The sequence below is a fragment of the Peromyscus leucopus genome, chromosome 3 (assembly GCF_004664715.2).
Source record: "Peromyscus leucopus breed LL Stock chromosome 3, UCI_PerLeu_2.1, whole genome shotgun sequence".
Lineage (NCBI taxonomy): Eukaryota > Metazoa > Chordata > Mammalia > Rodentia > Cricetidae > Peromyscus > Peromyscus leucopus.
The window spans coordinates 122,379,750-122,398,551 of NC_051065.1; the positions used below are offsets into that span (position 1 = coordinate 122,379,750).

Consider the following 18,802-nt stretch of genomic DNA (forward strand, 5'->3'; position numbering starts at 1 on the left):
CTGTCTATCAATAGCCTCTACTGATTTCAATTAGTGTCAATACATACAGAGACAGAGAGAGAATTAATTCAAAACAACATGAAGAACATTTTAGTATGTATGAGTATCCTCAAAGGAGACAAGAAAAATAGCTCAATATTCTATAGTGAGTTGCACATTCTGGATACAGCAAGTTACCTCAGGCATTCAGGTAAGCAGACACTCTCCTGGCCACGCAGGGATACATGCTCACTCTGTCTTTGTATTGAGAGAGCCTTCTGGAAAAAGTTCTCTCTGCATCTTAACTATTGAAGAGAAAGGAAGGCGGTGCAGATATTATTTAAGACAAAGAATGCATTTACTTTCATTTCTCATGTGAGGGTTTGGAGATCATTCCAAGATCCTGATAGTAAAACACACATGATATACTACCTTACCTTTCTCTAGCAGTGAGGAGATTCTTGTTTAGACACTCAATTTAGAGGGCATTATCTTACTGGACTGTGGATAGTGATATATGAGATCCTCCGGCAGTTATTTTTTGTCACCTTGACACAAACTAGAGTTATCTGTGAAGAAGGCACCTCAGCTGAAGAGTTGAATCCATCAGATTAGTCCATGGGCATGTTTGTGTGTGTGTTGGGGGGGGGGTCTGGATTAATAATTGATGTGGGAAGGCCCAGCCCACTGTGGGTGGTGCCATCCCTGAGCAGGTAGTCTTAAGTCATATAAGAAAGCAGGCTGAGCACTATGGAGAGCAAGCCAGTAAGAAATGTTCTTCATGCTCCCTGCCTCTGCTTCTGCTTGTGTTACTGCCCTGGCATCTCTCAATGATGGACTATGATGATGATGTGTAAGTCAAATAAACTGTTACCTCTCTAAATCTCTTTTGGTCATAGGTTTTATCTCAGAAACAGAAATAACCTCAACCAATCCTCAGAATTTCATCAGATTTTCCTTCATACTATGGAAAAATCATGTGTGTGTGTGTGTGTTTGTGTGTGTGTGTGTGTGTGTGTGTGTGTGTGTGTGTGTGTGTGTGTGTGTTTAAGGCCACAGTGGTAAACTCAGCCAGGGGAACTTGTATGACTAATCAGATATTTCCAAATATTTTTAGGTTAATGGAATGCACACCATGTGACTTGTTTTGCAAGAAAGTCAATGCAGAAACTTTTTCCAAAACAATTTTGGCAATTATTTTTTTTTTCAGTAGAAAATCCCACTCAGTGGAAGTTAGTAAATGTTCTTTCCATCTGTGGTTTAATTTAGCAAGCACAGATTCCAGCTAAGGCAGGCGTTGGCAAAACTCTTTCGGCGCACAGTTTTGCAAACTGTCTTCCTTCTGCCGGCACAGTGCTCTGCAAATTGTACTTAAACAAGAGCAGCATGGGGCTGATTTCACTTTCCTCGTCTGTCAATTGTCATCTATATCCTTAAATCCTGTGTCCTTACAGACATGGACAGCAACCCTCAATAAGTGTCCAGATTTTAAACATGAGGCAATCTCCACCCACAAGGTCATCCACAACGTGGTGGCTTTCCGTTGCCTCATTGCCGGTAGAACTCCATTCCTAGGATCTCCCACCATGACTGGCTCACAGAGTACAGGTTTATTCCTGTGAGGTCAGACATCTTGCTCCACTCAGAATTAGGGTAGTAGCACTCAAGGTGTTTTATTCAAACTATCAGCAGCATCACCTGGGAGCTACTTGGAAATGCCGCTCCTCGTCCTCGGGCTTTCATTCTGCTCTGGAAATTAGAAACTAAAGCCCTCCAGGTGACTTCAATCACAGAATGAATGACTGCTTCTGAATAAACACCAGGGAGCTTCCAGCCAGGTTTCCTCACAAAATCAGCTTTTACACACAGAAAGCAATTCATCATTGTTTAAGTATGCCATATCACCAGGCAATGTACCAAGAACCAGTAGCCTTGTAAAAGTTGTAAAAACAGAAATCAGGACAGTGTTAACCTTGCTGAGCCCCAGCCCCCTTTGCCAAACGTACTGAATGTTTTATGATGGATGTTAATATTTATTAAGTTCTACTGTGGCATAAACAGAGCAAAGACCTTGCCTTTTGGGAACTTTGACATTAGGAATTTCAGGTGCTTTATGTAACTCTTACAACTCTTATAGTGGATCTCTAGTTCCAAAGAACAGAAAACATTAAAACTGCATTTTCATAAGCCAAGACTGGTTTCCCAACCTCTCAGATAAATATATAGAGGAAAGTGTGTCTTTTTGCAGTTAGACACAATGGGAATCTATATGGAAGAAAAGTGTAGCAGACATTATGTTTCCTGGTTGAACCAGGGTGTATTGCATGCATTCCCTCTAGTTTATCTTGGTTAAGTAGATATACCTAAACTTTAATATCTCCCACCTTAGTGAAGATGGAAAAAGGATTCAGGAGTAATTCTGTCAATGGCCTTGCTTTGAAAGCCACTGGACCATCTGTGGATCAATTAAGTTCAAACATGTCCAGGTGGTCAAAGAAATGACCTAAAAAGATATGTCTGTGTTTTCAACAGCCTTTTGTTTTCCCCAAAACAGAAAGGCAACAGATTTGACTTTTGATGTAAAAAGTAAAGGCCAAAATAGTTAAAATAAAAGAAATAACCAAATAAAATGCAGCCTGCACCAGATGTAGCCCAAATTAGATGGAGGACTTCCACAGGGGTTCCCCAAAATACTATTCACAATATACTTGGAGAAAAGTGCTTCCCTTATTTGTATGATAAGATGAGGTTATTCATTATATGCACAGACATTACTGTAAGCAGCAGTGAAAATCATCTTTATGTACTGTAACTACTGCTATGTATTCAGATCAATCTGTTCTTACTGATAATTCTTTGTTCATATTTATATAGCAATAAATATGGATCACTCTATATACCAAGAAACTAACCCTGCATGTCCAGAAAAACAAGCTATACAGTTGATGTTAGTAAATGAAAACCACAAGGATATGTAGTAAATGACTCTCAAGGCTGGAAAACACTGTGTGTCTCTTACTATTATAGGCCATATTTAAAATGCCTCATGCCTCCCATCTTTTCTCCTTGCCACACATTCCCATTCATCTCACTTTTCTCATATTCCTGTTATTACTGAGATAGGATTTGTGAATGACATAGAAAAAAATTAAATTTTTACTCTTCAAGATTCAATGTACAATGGGGGAAATACATTGTTTATATTTATCTGTAAAGATGATGATAGGAAACAGTCACACTGTTGAGAGGTGCCCTGGAGTTTTTAAGGTGTTTTATGTCCATAGTTATTTATTGCATACCTATTAAGAGACTGGAAATCTAAGATAGGAATGTAAGTATGAAAAACACAGATACATCACTTGGTGGTGTGTTTTCTCATCTGGGTGAAAGCCACTAAATACATGAACAAATGAGAGAGTCTAACATTGTGATAAGTAACATGAAGGAAAGGAAATGCTGATAGAAATTCATAGTAGGGACAGAGTTTAGAGAGAATGGATTACAGAAAACATTACTTTGAGGCTGCATCATTTGAAGTAAAACATAAATCAGCAAAGAGTCGTGTATATGAATGTAACAGAGAACATAAAGCAAATGAATATATGTCCCCACAAAGCACATCATGGCTCATTGAAGCATCATTGGCAATAGCTAAATATGGCAGCTGCCCAAATGTTCATCAGTCAGTGTTGCAGTATGTCGCATCTTACCTCTTCCCACCTCCATTCTTAATATGGAGCTTTACTAATAACTAGCATCATTATAAGTCCAGATAATTAAAATGAGGTCATCCTGCAATAGAATGGGGCTTTCATCCACAGAGAAGATAGATACAGAGAAAGAGTCATCTGAAAACAAAGGCAGATATTTGAATAACATAACTACAAGCCAAAGAACACTGCAGATTAACAGCTACCCTCAGAACCTAGAAAGAAGCAAAGCTATATACCCAGAGTCATAGAGCTCAGACCTGTCCATGCCTCCAGAACTGTGGCAAAATGTGTTCCTTTCAACTGCTTGGTTTGTAGTTCTTTGTTATAGGACCACTATGAAACTAATGCAAATTTTCATCTTATAAATAAAATGTGGGATAGGCCTACAGTGGCATCCTTTTTTTAAAACAGGTCAAACAGAATGTTGGTGTGCTATAGCATGGGCCTTGAAAGCATGTCATATAAAAGAAGCCAGATGGGAATGACACCAACTGGGGAATGGAGAGAAGCAGGCAGTTAAAAACATTGGCTGCTCTTTCAGTGGATCCAGACTCACTTCCCAGAACCTACATGGCAGCTCACAACTGTCCAGAATTCTATTTCCAAAGGATCTGGTCCCCGCTTCTGATTTCCAAAGGAACCAGATATACATGTGATCCACATCCATACACGAGGGGAACACTCATATCAATAAAATAAAAAGAAATAAATATTTTTAAAAGGATGCAGATATATGATCCCATTACTATGAAATGCCCAGAGCAGCTAGATTATGCTGAAAGCAGGTCAGAGGCTGCTGCAGTCTGTGCGGTGCTGTGCTGGGGCTGAAAATTAATGGTCAGTGGGCATCACAGATATTATTTGGGTATTGAAAATGCTCAGAATGTGTAAACAAACTTGCTAAGAATCATTGAACTGTGCCATTAAAATCAGTAAATTGTTAATATGCAGGTTATATCTTTTAAAATGTTTTTTTAAGTACTATGGAAACAGTAAGAAATGAAGCAGAAGAAATGTTGTTTCTTTCCAGTCATTCACAAACCACAGTGGACTAGAGAGTAGGACACTCCAAGGGGTGGAATGGGAGTTCTATGGAACAATTCTACAAGAGGAGACTCCAAATCCACATTCTGATAGGTAGAACTTTTAGGATGGGGAAATAGATATTTGACAATCTGGCCATTGAGTCTCCATGCACACTGATGCTCAGAACAGTCTTCATAGATTCATTAGAGAAGCATGATGTACATGTAATGACAATATAAAAAGAAAAGACAGGGACAAAGCCAACCACTTCTAAGGCAACCTTGCTGCTAATATTTTTAATCTCCATTCAACATGTGATATATTGCCATGCAAACTGTCTTGATTTCCTGGGAAGACAAAGACCTCCTCCTCTTAAGGCAACTCCTTTTTTTTTTAATTAACACCAATCTCAGAGAATACAGCCACATGCACAGCACTAAAGGTGTTAACGTGCTCTCTGCACTCCGAGTCATACTACTGATATTTATGGGATGATGATTCAACCGTACAGACGGTTTGTTAGCAAGTTCAGCAGCTGTGTGTGAATGCTGTTGTTAGTATGCACCACACCATTACCCAGTCAGCTTTGTGCTAATGCTCAAAGGGAAGCAATCAAGTGTAGGTGCAAGAGGAATTATGGCAGAGACTTGACAAAAAATAAGGGAAGTAGCTTTGTTTGTGAACGAGTCAAATGTGGCTCTGGTGTGTCTTAATATACTTTGACAGTTTTATACACTACAGTGGAAAAAGGTCATAGTAAAAGGTGAGGACTCAAGCCTTGAGTTTTAACTTTGACCATTAACTAGATATTGGTGGGACTGAAAACAGAGTGTTAGCCCCTTTGAAATTACAGCATCCCTTGTAAAAGGAAGGATGGCTATCAACAGCAGTTGTATGCTTTTGAGAACTCAGAGTTGTCTCGATCCCTTGCTCTAAAAGGCCCTAACTATGATATCCCCTAGATGGACTGAAGTGTGTATTCAGGAACATCAAACTTAACGACCCTAGAAGAAAAGATGGTTCAGCAGTTAAAAGCACTTATTTTTGCAGAGGACCAAGATTCGGTTTCCGGCATGTACATAGCAGCTCATCACCATCTGTAACTCCAGTTCCAGGGAATCCAATGGCTTCTACTGACCTCCTTAGACACCACACACTCACACTGTCTACATACATGTATGCAGGCAAAACACTCATACATATAAAATAAATGAATCTAAAAAGATTCTTTTTAAGGACAGTGGGGGAAGTTATCTCAAAGTCCCTTCTAAAGCTAGTCTTTAGCCTAGAAAAAGAAAAGAAAACCAAACAGCAACGGCAGAACTGTGTTCGAGTTCACCCCTCCACCACAGCCCTCACGGCAAACCCAGCAACACTGGAAATATCTAACTCGTAGTGCTGAGCTGTTCTTTCGTGGACTGATTAGATCCTTGTGGCGCCTCTCCGTTTTCTGAACCAGCACGTGGAAAGTGTTTGCAAGATGAATAAAATCAGCTCGCTTTGTTCCTGCACCTGTGCTCGTCCGTTCCTTGTTGTTACTCTTTTCTTCTAAAACCTTTCATTTCTCTTTGCTCTGACTAAGGGGTGGGGATGGGGGGGTGGCTATATGAGAGATGAACTGGAGCGACCATTCACTTTGCAATGAACTTGATAACCCCAAACTCTTCACCAGTACTGTTGAATCAATAACCATGGAACTGTCCAGAGATGAAATAGAAATAAACATATTAAACCAGTGGGCAGCCTTAGCTAATGAGTCAAGATAGTATTGATAGGTATTGATAGGAAATAAATGATATGTTTTAAGTCACAAAACAAAGATTTAGTCTGTTGGGTTGTCACTGTGACTGTCATCACACCGTCATCTTTCTCGATACGGGGGATTATGACTTCCAAGGTAATTAACTGTGACAGGACAAGCACATGTAAAAATTGCAGGCTGTAAGTGCTAACCATTTGCTATGGGCTGACAACAGAATACAGCTTCAGAGGCTGCCTTCAATATACTCGCTTAGATCCTTTCAGATTGGCCTCACATGTGAATAAGCACTGTGGCCAGAGAATGACTTTGAGAAATCACTATGTGGACACCACAAAGGATGTATTTTTAAAGTATTTATAAATAGTTTAATGTTCTGTGCCGTGTGCTCCCAAGGGAGTGGTATTCCTACTAACTAGGAATATATCAATTCTTTTTCCTTCCCCCACCCCAAGCAATCTTTACAGAGTACTTCTGAGAAGCACAGAGAATGTAATCCTCTGTAGGTGGTGTAAATGCTGTGACATGATTTTTTTTCTCCAAGAAACTGGAGGAAGAGTGGGGGTCACATGGTATTGGAGTAGAGCCTATTTCAGATGAAGGAATTAAGTGTGCACCTATTAGTGCACAGGAGTATTCTAGGTGACAGAAAACACTTATGTACATCTTGACGGAACCTCTGAGAATTGGTTTCTTTGTTTGTTCACAGGGGTGATGGGTGAATATGAGCCCAAAATAGAAGTGCAGTTTCCAGAAACAGTCCCAGCTGAGAAAGGAACAACGGTCAAGTTGGAATGCTTTGCCTTAGGAAAGTAAGTTCTGGTTGTCCCTCCTCCCCTCAGCTCTGGCAGGTAGAGAATTGTCTTCAGTGCTCACAGCGATGGTTTTCTGAGCTGTCTGAAAATCAAGTCGTCTTTCTCTTTGTAATTCTGTGCTTGCATCTTTGATTCTGTCCTCTTCCTATGGAGAAAGACAGGTAATGGCTCCAGAAGGATTGAGCTGCCACGACTGACATGGCCACAAAAGAGAGGAGAACAGATGATTCTGAAAAAGTATTTCATTCTATTATTATGACCTATAATGCACACGCTGTCTAACCCAGAATGACAGGAAAACAATGGCCTTCATTTGAGGTACAGGCAAGCTGACTATTTGGAAAAACGGGGACTTTCCTGCTGGGCCTGTTTACAGAGGATATATAAAATTTTTCTTGAATTTCTTTTCAAATTGCCAAACTCTTCTCTCATTTGGATTCCCTTCTGCTCTCGTTAGAGATAGAGAAGAGCTGCTATCTAAAAGTCTATCTTAGAGTGGTCTGAAAATTATTCACAACTTTATTATTCCATCTGGATTGCACTTAAAGGAACCTACTTGGAAAGCACTTAGCCTTTCCATAGAGGATCTGCCAGAGGGCATCAGAAAGGAAATGCAGATCAGCTGGGATTTTTATATGCCAGTAACCAACAGGAATGGTTTGGCTCCACAATGTAAACCACCACCAGAAGGGAGAATGCTGGGGCCTTTAGGGATTTTAATGGTCTACTTCATGTTTTTACTCAGCCCCATCTAGGCAGCTACTCATTCTTAATTCTGTCTGTTTCCTCTGTGCCTAAGTATTGACAAAAGTCACAACATGAGTTCTTGCTCAGTCTTTGTCTCAGTGTATAAAATTTTGAAATGAAATGTCTTATGTTTCACAGAAACTTTAGGCATTCTTTGCATTTCCATTTTTATTTTTAACTCTAATAGAATGATTGTTTTCAAGTTGTGGCAGTGTAGGCCACAGCAGTATCTTTACTTTGATGAGGTTTCACACAGTGGTAATTTTGTATCTCCTAAAAACTTACCACAGTGTATAAATTATGACAGAGCTGCAGGACTGAGTTCTGCACAGACATATAAAGCAAGCTGTAAAGCCACATATGAGGCACAAAAAACAGCAATGATTTGTTCCTGAGCAGAAAGGCAGATTGCACACATTGTGATGTGCTTGATCTTAACATTGTAAAGTCTTTCTGTGAACCTATGAAACAACCAGGGAGATAGCAAGAGCAGGTGACTCGCTCGTCGGGGTCTATATTTGGCAATCTTTGCAAGATGACACTTTACAAAACCCTCCCTGGAGAAAGCAAAATTCACATTGCTCACACTCCCAAAGGGATTATGAATTAAAGTCTATTCACAATGCTTGAATGGTGCTAAAATAAAAACAAAAGACACAAATTGGGTTCCTCAAATCCACACAGAAATGTTTGGATATGCGTGTCTAGCTGTTGAAACACACCATCATCGCCCACTTAAGAGTAGAAGACTAGCCTCAGTACAGTTGTGTTTAAAGGCATGTATAAAGTATATATATGATTGAATATAAAGGCCCCTGTAATGTGCTTCTGATGGAGCCCTCCTGCATCTTGAGTTGGTGTCTGCCTAATGCACTGAAATTATTTTAAAACAAATATAGTAGATTTGATAGCTTTAATTTTTTAAGTACCATCTCAATTTTCCCAGAGAAGATTGGCAAGTCTTTAGTGTAATTACTTCTCTGTGAGTGTTTCTGTGAAAAATAAATAAGTAAATAATTGTATCCCCTGCTAGGAAGCCACAATCCTAAAAGCTGCAGTTAGCTTAAAAACCACGCATTTGCAGACAGGCTGCCCTCTGTGGCGATGTAAGATGTGTTCCAGTTATGGCAAGAGGATGATAGATGCCTTGAGAGTACACTAAGACCCCACAGATTGCTCTTTTCTTCTTCTTGCTACTTTAATTAGTTTCCACAAACCACCTTCCAAATGGACCACTTGGACCACTATGTAAATGACAAGAAGGACAACTGTGTTACCCAGATCAGGTTGTCACAAGTGAATTGCTCCTCTATGCCAGCAATTAGATAGTAGTTTCCACATTTTATGAGCTCATTACTTTGACTATCCCTTGTTCAATATCAATATGTGGGTATAACTTACAGTGTGCTATTCACATTGCTAGATATAACATTTAGAAGACTACATTGTTTCTGCTCTCTACTACTGCATTACAAACTTAGAAGGCACGAACTGCTAACATCTTGTTATTATCTCATGATTTCTGGGTTTGAATCCAAGCCAGGCTTAACTGGGTGATTTTTTTGGTCTGTGTGATGCCTCTGAGGGTCTCATGGTGTGAAGCTGTCACATCAGTAGTGTGGAGACCTCAAAGAAGTGTTGTTCACATTTCTGGCATCTTGGAGGCAAGGTTGGATGATGGGGCCAATGGGGTCTATCATTGGGGGAACCTCCGTGAAAAAGCCTCTGTGTGGCAGGGTCAAGGTGAACTTCTCATAGGTGCCTGAAAGAGAATGTTTCAAGGAAAAGAGTATGGAAGCTGTCTGTTTCTTAATGCAGGAATCTAGAAATCAACTCAGTATCACTCCTGTCTACTTATTAGTCAGGTTAAAGAGCCCAACAAATTCAGGGGTAGTAGACATGGACCCCATCTCAGTGGGAGGGATGTGTGGGAAGTTACCTCCACTTTAATTCCACCATATATGTGCCTAAATATTTTTATTTTAATAGCTACAATTTAGAAAAACTAGATATATTAGAAAATTATAAAATTAACTTATTAAAAATGCTCCTTTCCATGATAATGGTACACAGGAACTTGATTACATTCTTTAATGTTAAGAATGTTGATTTTAAGAAAAACATGAAGTAAATAATGCTAGAGATAGAGATGTTGCTAAAATAATGGTAATATAGGAATGAAATTTGGGGAATGTTTTAATGTGCTCCGAACCTTGAAGACAATGGAAGGGATTATCGGTGTCAATTTAAAGCAGAGATAGAGCTTTCTTTAATTTGGTCCATCCCATTTTCTTCTCACTCTCAGCCCAGTCCCAACTATTCTGTGGCGGAGAGCTGATGGAAAGCCGATAGCAAGGAAAGCCAGAAGACACAAGTCAAATGGAATTCTGGAAATTCCCAATTTTCAGCAGGAAGATGCTGGCTCATATGAATGTGTGGCTGAAAACACTAGAGGCAAAAATGTAGCAAAGGGACAGTTAACTTTTTATGGTAAGTTTTCAGTTCTACTTATTATTTGACATGCTACAGAAGTGTTTCATGGTAAAATCATGGTCTGCACTTGGAGGGGTTTTCGTTGGTTGGTTGGTTGGTTGGTTGGTTGGTTGGTTGGTTCATTCATTCGTTCGTTCATTCGTTTTTTTGGTTTTTTGTTTTGTTTTGGTTTGGTTTTTGGTTTTTTTGAATCATGTAGAATAGGATTGTTTAAGGCTCTTCCTTTTCTATATGTAGAATAGGATTGTTTAAGTTGCTTCCTTTTCTATATGTAGAATAGGATTGTTTAAGGCTCTTCCTTTTCTATATAATTAGCATGCCCTCAATGACTCTGGGTGTGGAAAGTGTAGGTGGGGGCAGGATGTTGAAAGAGCAGAAAGGAAGGAATTAAGCTGATGTGTTTAGGAGGTTGATGGTAGTGTGAACACACTCCTACAGGAGACTATTTCCTGCTTTTCTCTTCCCATTGAGATATAAGCCTGACACCGGAAATCATTTGTTATTCGTGTGTTTGTGTGTGTGTGTGTGTGTGTGTGTGTGTGTGTGTGTGTGTGTGCAATTAAAGCTCTGTGCTTCATTTGAATTTTGAATTAAGGCTCATCTTAATCCTTTGTAATTGCTCCTACTCTAAAGCAGTTTAATATGGTAGCATGAATATTTCAAAATGCACACTGTCCAAATTTAGTTCTGAGTGGACCTCAGAGAAAAGCCTAAAAATATCTCATCACATAGAATTTTTTTATGTGAAGTTTCTCCTGTTCTGATCAAATCATCTGTATTGACCCAAGCATAATATAAGTGCAAAATCTGTGCCACATGGTTCTTATTGAGTGTATCCTAGAAAGTTCCATAAGCTATGGAAATCCAGAAGAGGGGTTTCACTAGAAATTCATTCTGAAACAAATTTGAGAGATGACAAGTTAATTTATTTTTATTTTGTTTTGTTTGTTTTGTCTTTAAGAGAGGGTCTCTTTGTTTTGTAGCTCTGGCTGTCATGGAATTCACAGTGTAGTCTAGACTGGCTTTGAACTCTTAGTGATAGGATTAAAGGCATATGCCACCACACCTGGCCAATAACACTTATTTCTATATGCTCTTCCTCCAAACTCCTTTAGTTTTAAGATAAGTTGAGAACTACATTCAGTAATCATATGAAGCATTTTAGAAGCAAATTGGAAACCAAGGAACATATCCAGCACCAGCCATTGATATTCTTATACCCAGCTCTCAGCATTTTAGACTCGCATACTCGTGAAGTTGCTGGTATGGCAAGATTCTAGAAAATTCTTTATAAAGTGATCAGGACAACAGTAGTCTAGGGGGAAAAAACTACAATGTATTTGTCTTTCTACCTATACCAAATAAGAGATTTGATATATGATCTTTCACTTTCTTAAGTTATGAGAGTTGATGTTTTATTTGATGGGTTGGAATGTGTAACATGTCACAGTTAACTGGAAACTCACAAGAGCCAATGTTACAGATTTATTTGGTGAGAAGCAATTGTCATGTATTTTTAACCATTAGGGATTTATTTTTCTCACCCTCCTGATAATTATTTTCCTTTATGTCAGGTAGCAACCCCTTGAATTTACTTAGGCAAAATGGGCAACATTTTTTTTCCTCTTAATGGAATAGACTTTTAGATTTAGTGTTGATATTTCCTAAATGTTAACATAAATCACTCGATGAATTGAATAAAGTTATTTCCACTTTCATGATTTTGTTTTAAGGTGAAATGTTCGCATTCCATGTACTAAGAAGGTGTTTTTGGTAGCCAAGGATTGCCATGGGTCTTCCTAGGGATTGGCGATCTCCCACCCAGGAAGTATAACAATGTAGCGTTACTGTGATGGAGGAAGAACCTTGTCATGGGTCCCAGCCTTGTGTAAAGTAGATGCTTCCCAGGGACCCTGTCCTAGAGATGAAAATCAGGGACTGGCAGTGCTTGCCTTCTAAATAGCACTGTCTAAAACAGTGCTTGTTGAAGAAGCAGAACAATTGGCCTGTTTTCTGAAGATAGCAGAATGTCACCGCCTTGTCAGTCACTTTGAGGTCAGATCAGCTGACTTTCACAGCACTTGGCTATTGTATCTGTTTATTCTTTTGTTCTTCCTCAACTAGCATATCAATGATATTGTTTTCACTGTCGAGGGAGGGCTGAATTACACAGAAGGGCTTGACTGTCATTTTTTTCTTTTCTATTTTTTTTCACTGAAGGGAGAGGCTTGGTGTGTTCCCAGTGCTCTGTTCCTAATATCCAGCTGCCTTAATCTTCAAGTTAAATGAATTATTATAATTAAAATCACTGTGTACAGTCCCCCAAAGGGAGAATGTAGCCCTAGTCACTTATCCAGGAACATTCTGCCTTTGTTGACAAGACAATTCCTTACAACATTAAAGTATGCTAGCTCAGGAGTTAAAAATTATGGATTTGTGCTTAGAAATCTATATATTCAGTTGTAATGAAAAATAAAATTTGCAGGAAAATGGATGGATTTGAAACAAGGTGACTGAAAATAGACAAAATTAACATTTCTCTGTCATATGTGGATGCCAGTCTATAGTGTAAACATGTACATATGTGTATAAGTAGATATCTTTCACACATAGACATGAAAGAGGATAAGAATCTGGAAGTTGATTAGGGGGAGTCAAGGGTAAGTGGCATGAGAGAGAAGCACAAAACCAAACGTTGTTTGAATGGCATGGTGACAGCTGGTCCCTTATATACTAACTGAAAACTAATAATCAAAAAGAAAACTGTAGGACACATTATTTTGTTGTTCTACCATGGTGTTAACCCATTTAGGAGCTCTGCAGCAACAATCATGGTAAAATGGATCTTTATTTCCTTGTTGCACTGAGAAAAGCACTTAGCCTTCTTCCAAAAGCTTGCTGTGCAAGGCACATTGCCCTCCCCTTCCCTGTGAGAATACATCTGAGGACCTTGTCCTGGCCACTGCTACCGCCATGCCCACATAGGCTCATGTGTACCACGTGGTGTAGCCATGTATGAAGGTCTGAGATTACTTCCGACATAGAACATTTTATGTTCCCTTATCCTGTTTATTTTGTGCAGGTCTCTACTTTGCCAGGGAAGTCACTTTTAATCTGCTTTTTTCAGTTATTTTATTTTTTGACAAGAAAAATATCTTAAAAATAAATCTGTCTTCAGATATAGAATGATAAAATGTGTTACTTGGGGCAGAACTTTCCTGATATGACCTTAATATTATGCATTTGTTCAACACTATCTTTCCATGGCCCTACTATGTGGGGGGCCACTGACGTATAACAGGATGTTAGAAAAACCTTTGCCCTCACGGGTCTGATACTTCACCTGATATTAACAGGTTACGTACTCAAGCAAATAAATAAACTCAAATACTTCAGGTTTTAGTGAGAAAGTAATGATAACCCTTGGGTATAAAGATACTGGTCACAGGGGAAGACTCTAAGGTAAAGGATTCAGGGAAGGCATGTGTGATATTGACCTCTAAGCAGAATCCCAAAGTAAAATAAGAGATTGCCTTCCACAGGGAAGCACAGTCCAGGAAGAAAACAGGAAGGAGGCAAAAAGACCCTGAGTCTGACAACTTCGTGACAAGCTTAAGATTCAGGAAGGAAGTCTGTGTTTCTAAATCATAAGGCCCAAAGACATACATCTGAAACAAAGGAAGGTGAGGACTAGGCAGCATCTTGAAAGCCAGGTAAATTTTAGGTTTTATTCACTATCCATGGGAGGATGTTAAACGGTGAACTGACTCCCTCTGATTCATACTTCTAAGGTGCTGGCTGCCTTGTGATGAGTAGATGTTTGAATCCCAGGAGCAGAAAGGACAGTGAAGCAGCCATTTGTCCCTCTGTATGAGATGTGTTCGTGGCTGGGACTTGAAGGGGAAAAGAATTAGAGAGACAGATGTATATGGAGTCAGAGCCAATGGGGCTTTCTCATTTCATTTCTCCAACTACCCAGTTTAGAGTGAAACTGACTCCCAAAGATATTAAAGTGTGTGATTAATGTTTACATATTGAGAAACAGAACTAGATTCCAAATACCATGCTAGAGGTTCTGAAGCTTCAGTGTGCATCAGGGTAAGTGGGAAATCTTAAGAAAATACAGAATATTAGACCCTGTACATGGAGGTTTGGATTTGGTAGATATAAGATTGCATTTCGGTTAATTTCCCAGGTGTAATACTTACTACTGCTGATGCTTATACTGGGACCACATGGTAGGGACCATTGCTCTGTGAGAGACTGTTACCAATGTTGTAGTGAAGCCCAAGATTATATTACTTGCAAAATTACTGTTATTCTGGAAAGCTTCCATCTTGGTGCCCCATAAGGTAACACAGTCAGTCTACATGTACCAAGTAGACTCAGAGGTCTAGGTCTAGTAGTTTCTTTGAAGAGAGGACAGGAAAATTTAAAATGTACATCTTTCACTTGGGAATTGTTCATCATTCGACCTGATCATCTCTGGAGTCACGTGGGGTTTTTGGACAAATATACGGATAGAATTACAGTCCTCACCTGGAAGAATGAACTATGAACTAAAAGTCTGGTAGTGCCTTTTGCACACTTTCTCCCCTAGTAATAATTGTTACACTCGTCACTAAGAAACTGAGAAATGTATATCTCAGTAAGGACTCTATTTCAAAGACTCTGATAAATCTTTTGTTGGAAGAATCTATTGGGTCCATTCCTTTGATTTTATAAATAAAATAGAAACCTAGGGACAAAACATTATTTTGCCCAAGATAATATACTGTATGGGATCTGGCCATGCCTGGAACTGCTCCCCGCGATATAACACGTGCTGTTGTTGCTCCCAGTTCTGTGTTTTGATAAAATACGTCAGGGACCCATCTGTCAGTCACCTGTATACTCTCTGTAACCAATGAATGACATAACTGAACACTTCTGGATAAACAATGGACCCATTTGCTTTCCTTTTGTTGTTGTTCTTTTGTTTTGTTACGTTTTGTTTACATTGGTCTAACTTATCACTGAGTTCCAAAAGAGCTCTTAGAAAAATTGTTCTTCCAACTTTTGTAAGCTGCGTCTAGTTTTTGCATGCTGCAGTCCTGTGACTATAAAGGAAAAGCTGTGTGCTTGATGGTACTACAGAGGGTATGTGAGTGTGTGTGAGGTCATCAGTAAGTGATTACAGAAGCATTTTGTGTGCAGCTTCCTAATTCCCAGTGGATGTGCTATGTGTATGTGACAGCTAGATAATATTCAACCCTGCAAAGTGGCTTAAAGGACAGAGTGACCAGAAGATGAACACAGCAGTTAAGGTGATTTCACAGTACAGCAATAACTGCTTAATTGTCCTAGGCAGAAGTCATATTGGGACCCTCAGTTCCCCCGGGTGTCACATAAGGTACAGCCCATGATTTTTGTTCCTTTTTTTTGCATCTAATGACACCAATAAATTTAATCACTACAATTTTTCAAGGAGTGTGCATCAAGAACATGCTGTAAGTAATAATATAGAAAAGGGGATAGAAGCTCCTCATCCTAATAGAAGCAGCAAAGACTTACCCAAAACAGTATGGTGAAACATAATTCTAGCCTCTCTATATTGCCACGGAAGACAAATCATACTAAATATATATATATATTTTTTTTTTTTTTTTTTTGCTTACAAACTGTATGGCCGTGGCAGGCTTCTTGCTAACTGTTCTTATAGCTTAAATTAACCCATTTCCATAAATCTATACCTTGCCACGTAGCTGGTGGCTTACCGGCATCCTCACATGCTGCTGGTCATGGCACCGGCTGCAGTGTCTCTCTGCCTCAGCCTTCTGCTTCCCAGAATTCTCCTCTCTCCTTGTCCCACCTACTTCCTGCCTGGCCACTAGCCAACCAGTGTTTTATTTATTGACCAATCAGAGCAATTTGACATACAGACCATCCCACAGCACTTCCCCTTTCTTTTTTTAAAAAGGAAGGTTTTAACTTTTACACATCTCCAAAGTCAGCTTGGTATATTTGGGAATTTGGGCGTAGCTTCTCTTACTACTTCCTGCTGGAGGGGGGCGCTGTATCTTATGGGGACACAGAGAAAATTTTAGGATCATGGAGTAGTCCATGAGACTGTATCGTCTGAGCCAGTTGCCTTGAAACGATTCTGGATGTTGGATCATCTGGGCCATGGTGTCATCGGAGACCTTTCAGGTGGTCTTGGCTGGTCAAACCTTATGTATCTTAATCTGGAACAAATCCATAGCCTCTGGCTTTCTGTAGAAACAAAAGCAGAGCCTCTTTTCCAAAGCAACATATCCTTATAGCCAAATTTTGAAGTCAAGGTACCTTTAAAATATACATTTTGGCATAACTCAACAGCTTTTGCAATCAAATATTTTTCTTCAGTTACGAATATCAAAGAGAACATAATCCAGATTCTCTGTGTGGTAGCCATCTTTATGTGGCTTATTTTTTATATTACCTTGAGCCTATTGCTTTAAACTGCAGCCTTCTAAGCCTGAAACGGCGCTACGGCTGCTGGCTCCGCCCATTTCAGCTTCCCAACATGGCGGTGGTACGTTTTCCACCAGCTCTGGGAGCCATCGTGGGTCTGTGCTTTTATCCAAGCAGCGTGTAGCCCAGAAACCTCTTTTTGTTTTGTACTAGCAAAAGCTAAATCCATCACGCAGCTTAATGTGCCACTTGCAGAGGCCTCATTCCCGCCATACTGCAGACCGAGCGCACACGCCAGGAACCCGCCAGTAACTCAAACCGGCAGCTGCTGCTCATTTGAGAGAGACAATTAGGAAGCTGTTTTTAGCTCCGTTTTAGAATCTTTTTTCAGGTTTTAGGTGGAAACTCTTGCCCTCTCGTTGGGCGCCATTTGTAGCTAGAGTTTTCCTGCCTTGCCCACAGTCAGGACAAATCTTTGTCACCCGCCAGTCCCACAGCCGCTCAGACCCAACCAAGTAAACACAGAGACTTATATTGCTTACAAACTGTATGGCCGTGGCAGGCTTCTTGCTAACTGTTCTTATATCTTAAATTAACCCATTTCTATAAATCTATACCTTGCCACGTGGCTGGTGGCTTACCGGCATCCTCACATGCTGCTGATCATGGCTGCGGCTGCAGTGTCTCTCCCTAAATATATATTTTATTCATTAAACTTATCATGCCGAGTTTTGTATTAATGTATCCACTCATCTAATGGGGTATCTTACACTTCTAATTCCAAGTGTTCTTTTCAGACCAAAGAATCACTGGAAGTCACAAATCTGTATTATGGTGTTTTGATTGATCCACCAATATTTACCATGTTGTAAGTTAAAACTGAGATTTTGATTTAGTCTATCATTTATTTTAAAAGACTAAAAACAAATGCATGTTTAGATAATTAACATATTTTAAGAAAGTGGGTTCAACTTTCCCAAGCCAAACAGTTATGGAGAAGAGTGGAATTGGTGTTTCGGCAAGTCCCTTTAATATCTGTTTTCTTATAAGCAAACTAAATTCTCATATGTATTTCTATGTCTGCCCTATCATGATGTGTTGGTTTGGTTGAAGAATATGAAGAAAATCTGGCCTCACACCACTATGTGGTCTGAACAGGAGAAATTCATGGGTGACGTGCAGGGATTCTGGGGATCCACAGTGGTCCAGGGGTCACATTTTGAGTATCATAGGTCCAGATGAATACTCCCAATGTCATTGGCTGAGTAGATATAATTTTAGATCCTCTGGCTACAGAAGAGGGCCTGGAGCAAAGCAGGACACTCTCAATATGAGTCCAAACATCCCTGGGTCTCCTGATAACATGGGAGTCATGCTACCTAACTTGCATGTTGGCATTTGCCTTAGAAGTAATATGCCTCCCAGGCAGTGGTGACGCACGCCTTTAATCCCAGCACTCGGGAGGCACAGGCAGGCGGATCTCTGTGAGTTCAAGACCAGCCTTGGCTACAGAGTGAGTTCCAGGACAGTCTCCAAACCTGTCTCAAGAAAATTTAAAAAAAAAGAAGTAATATGTCTCATGTGATGCTTGCGAGAGCCACATGTAAGTCTTGTGTATTGTTGATTGTATTGGGAATTCATGATGGACAGGGGAGGGGAATGAATTCATCACAGTCAGAGCAGATTCAAAGAAACATTAGGTCAAGGCTTAAGTAGAGATGAAAATGAAAAATTAATTCCTGTTACACTCCAATCATAGGTTAATGTTGGGGTGTAATTGACCTTAGTGTATCAGTCCTGAGGCCTTTTAAATACTGGAAATATTGTGATTTAATTTT

At 39.6% G+C, this 18,802-nt stretch overlaps 1 protein-coding gene across 8 annotated transcripts in view; it reads left to right on the forward strand.

Annotated features, from left to right (window-relative positions):
• The window catches only part of Cntn4 (contactin 4), a 1,006,259-nt gene that overhangs the window by 799,310 nt on the left and 188,147 nt on the right, over positions 1–18,802 (forward strand). For all 8 annotated transcript variants that reach the window (XM_028886659.2, XM_028886661.2, XM_037204356.1 and 5 more), the window contains 2 exons: positions 7,187–7,289; positions 10,345–10,529. In XM_028886659.2, the coding sequence (XP_028742492.2) occupies positions 7,187–7,289; positions 10,345–10,529 (288 nt within the window). The remainder of the gene's footprint in view (positions 1–7,186; positions 7,290–10,344; positions 10,530–18,802) is intronic.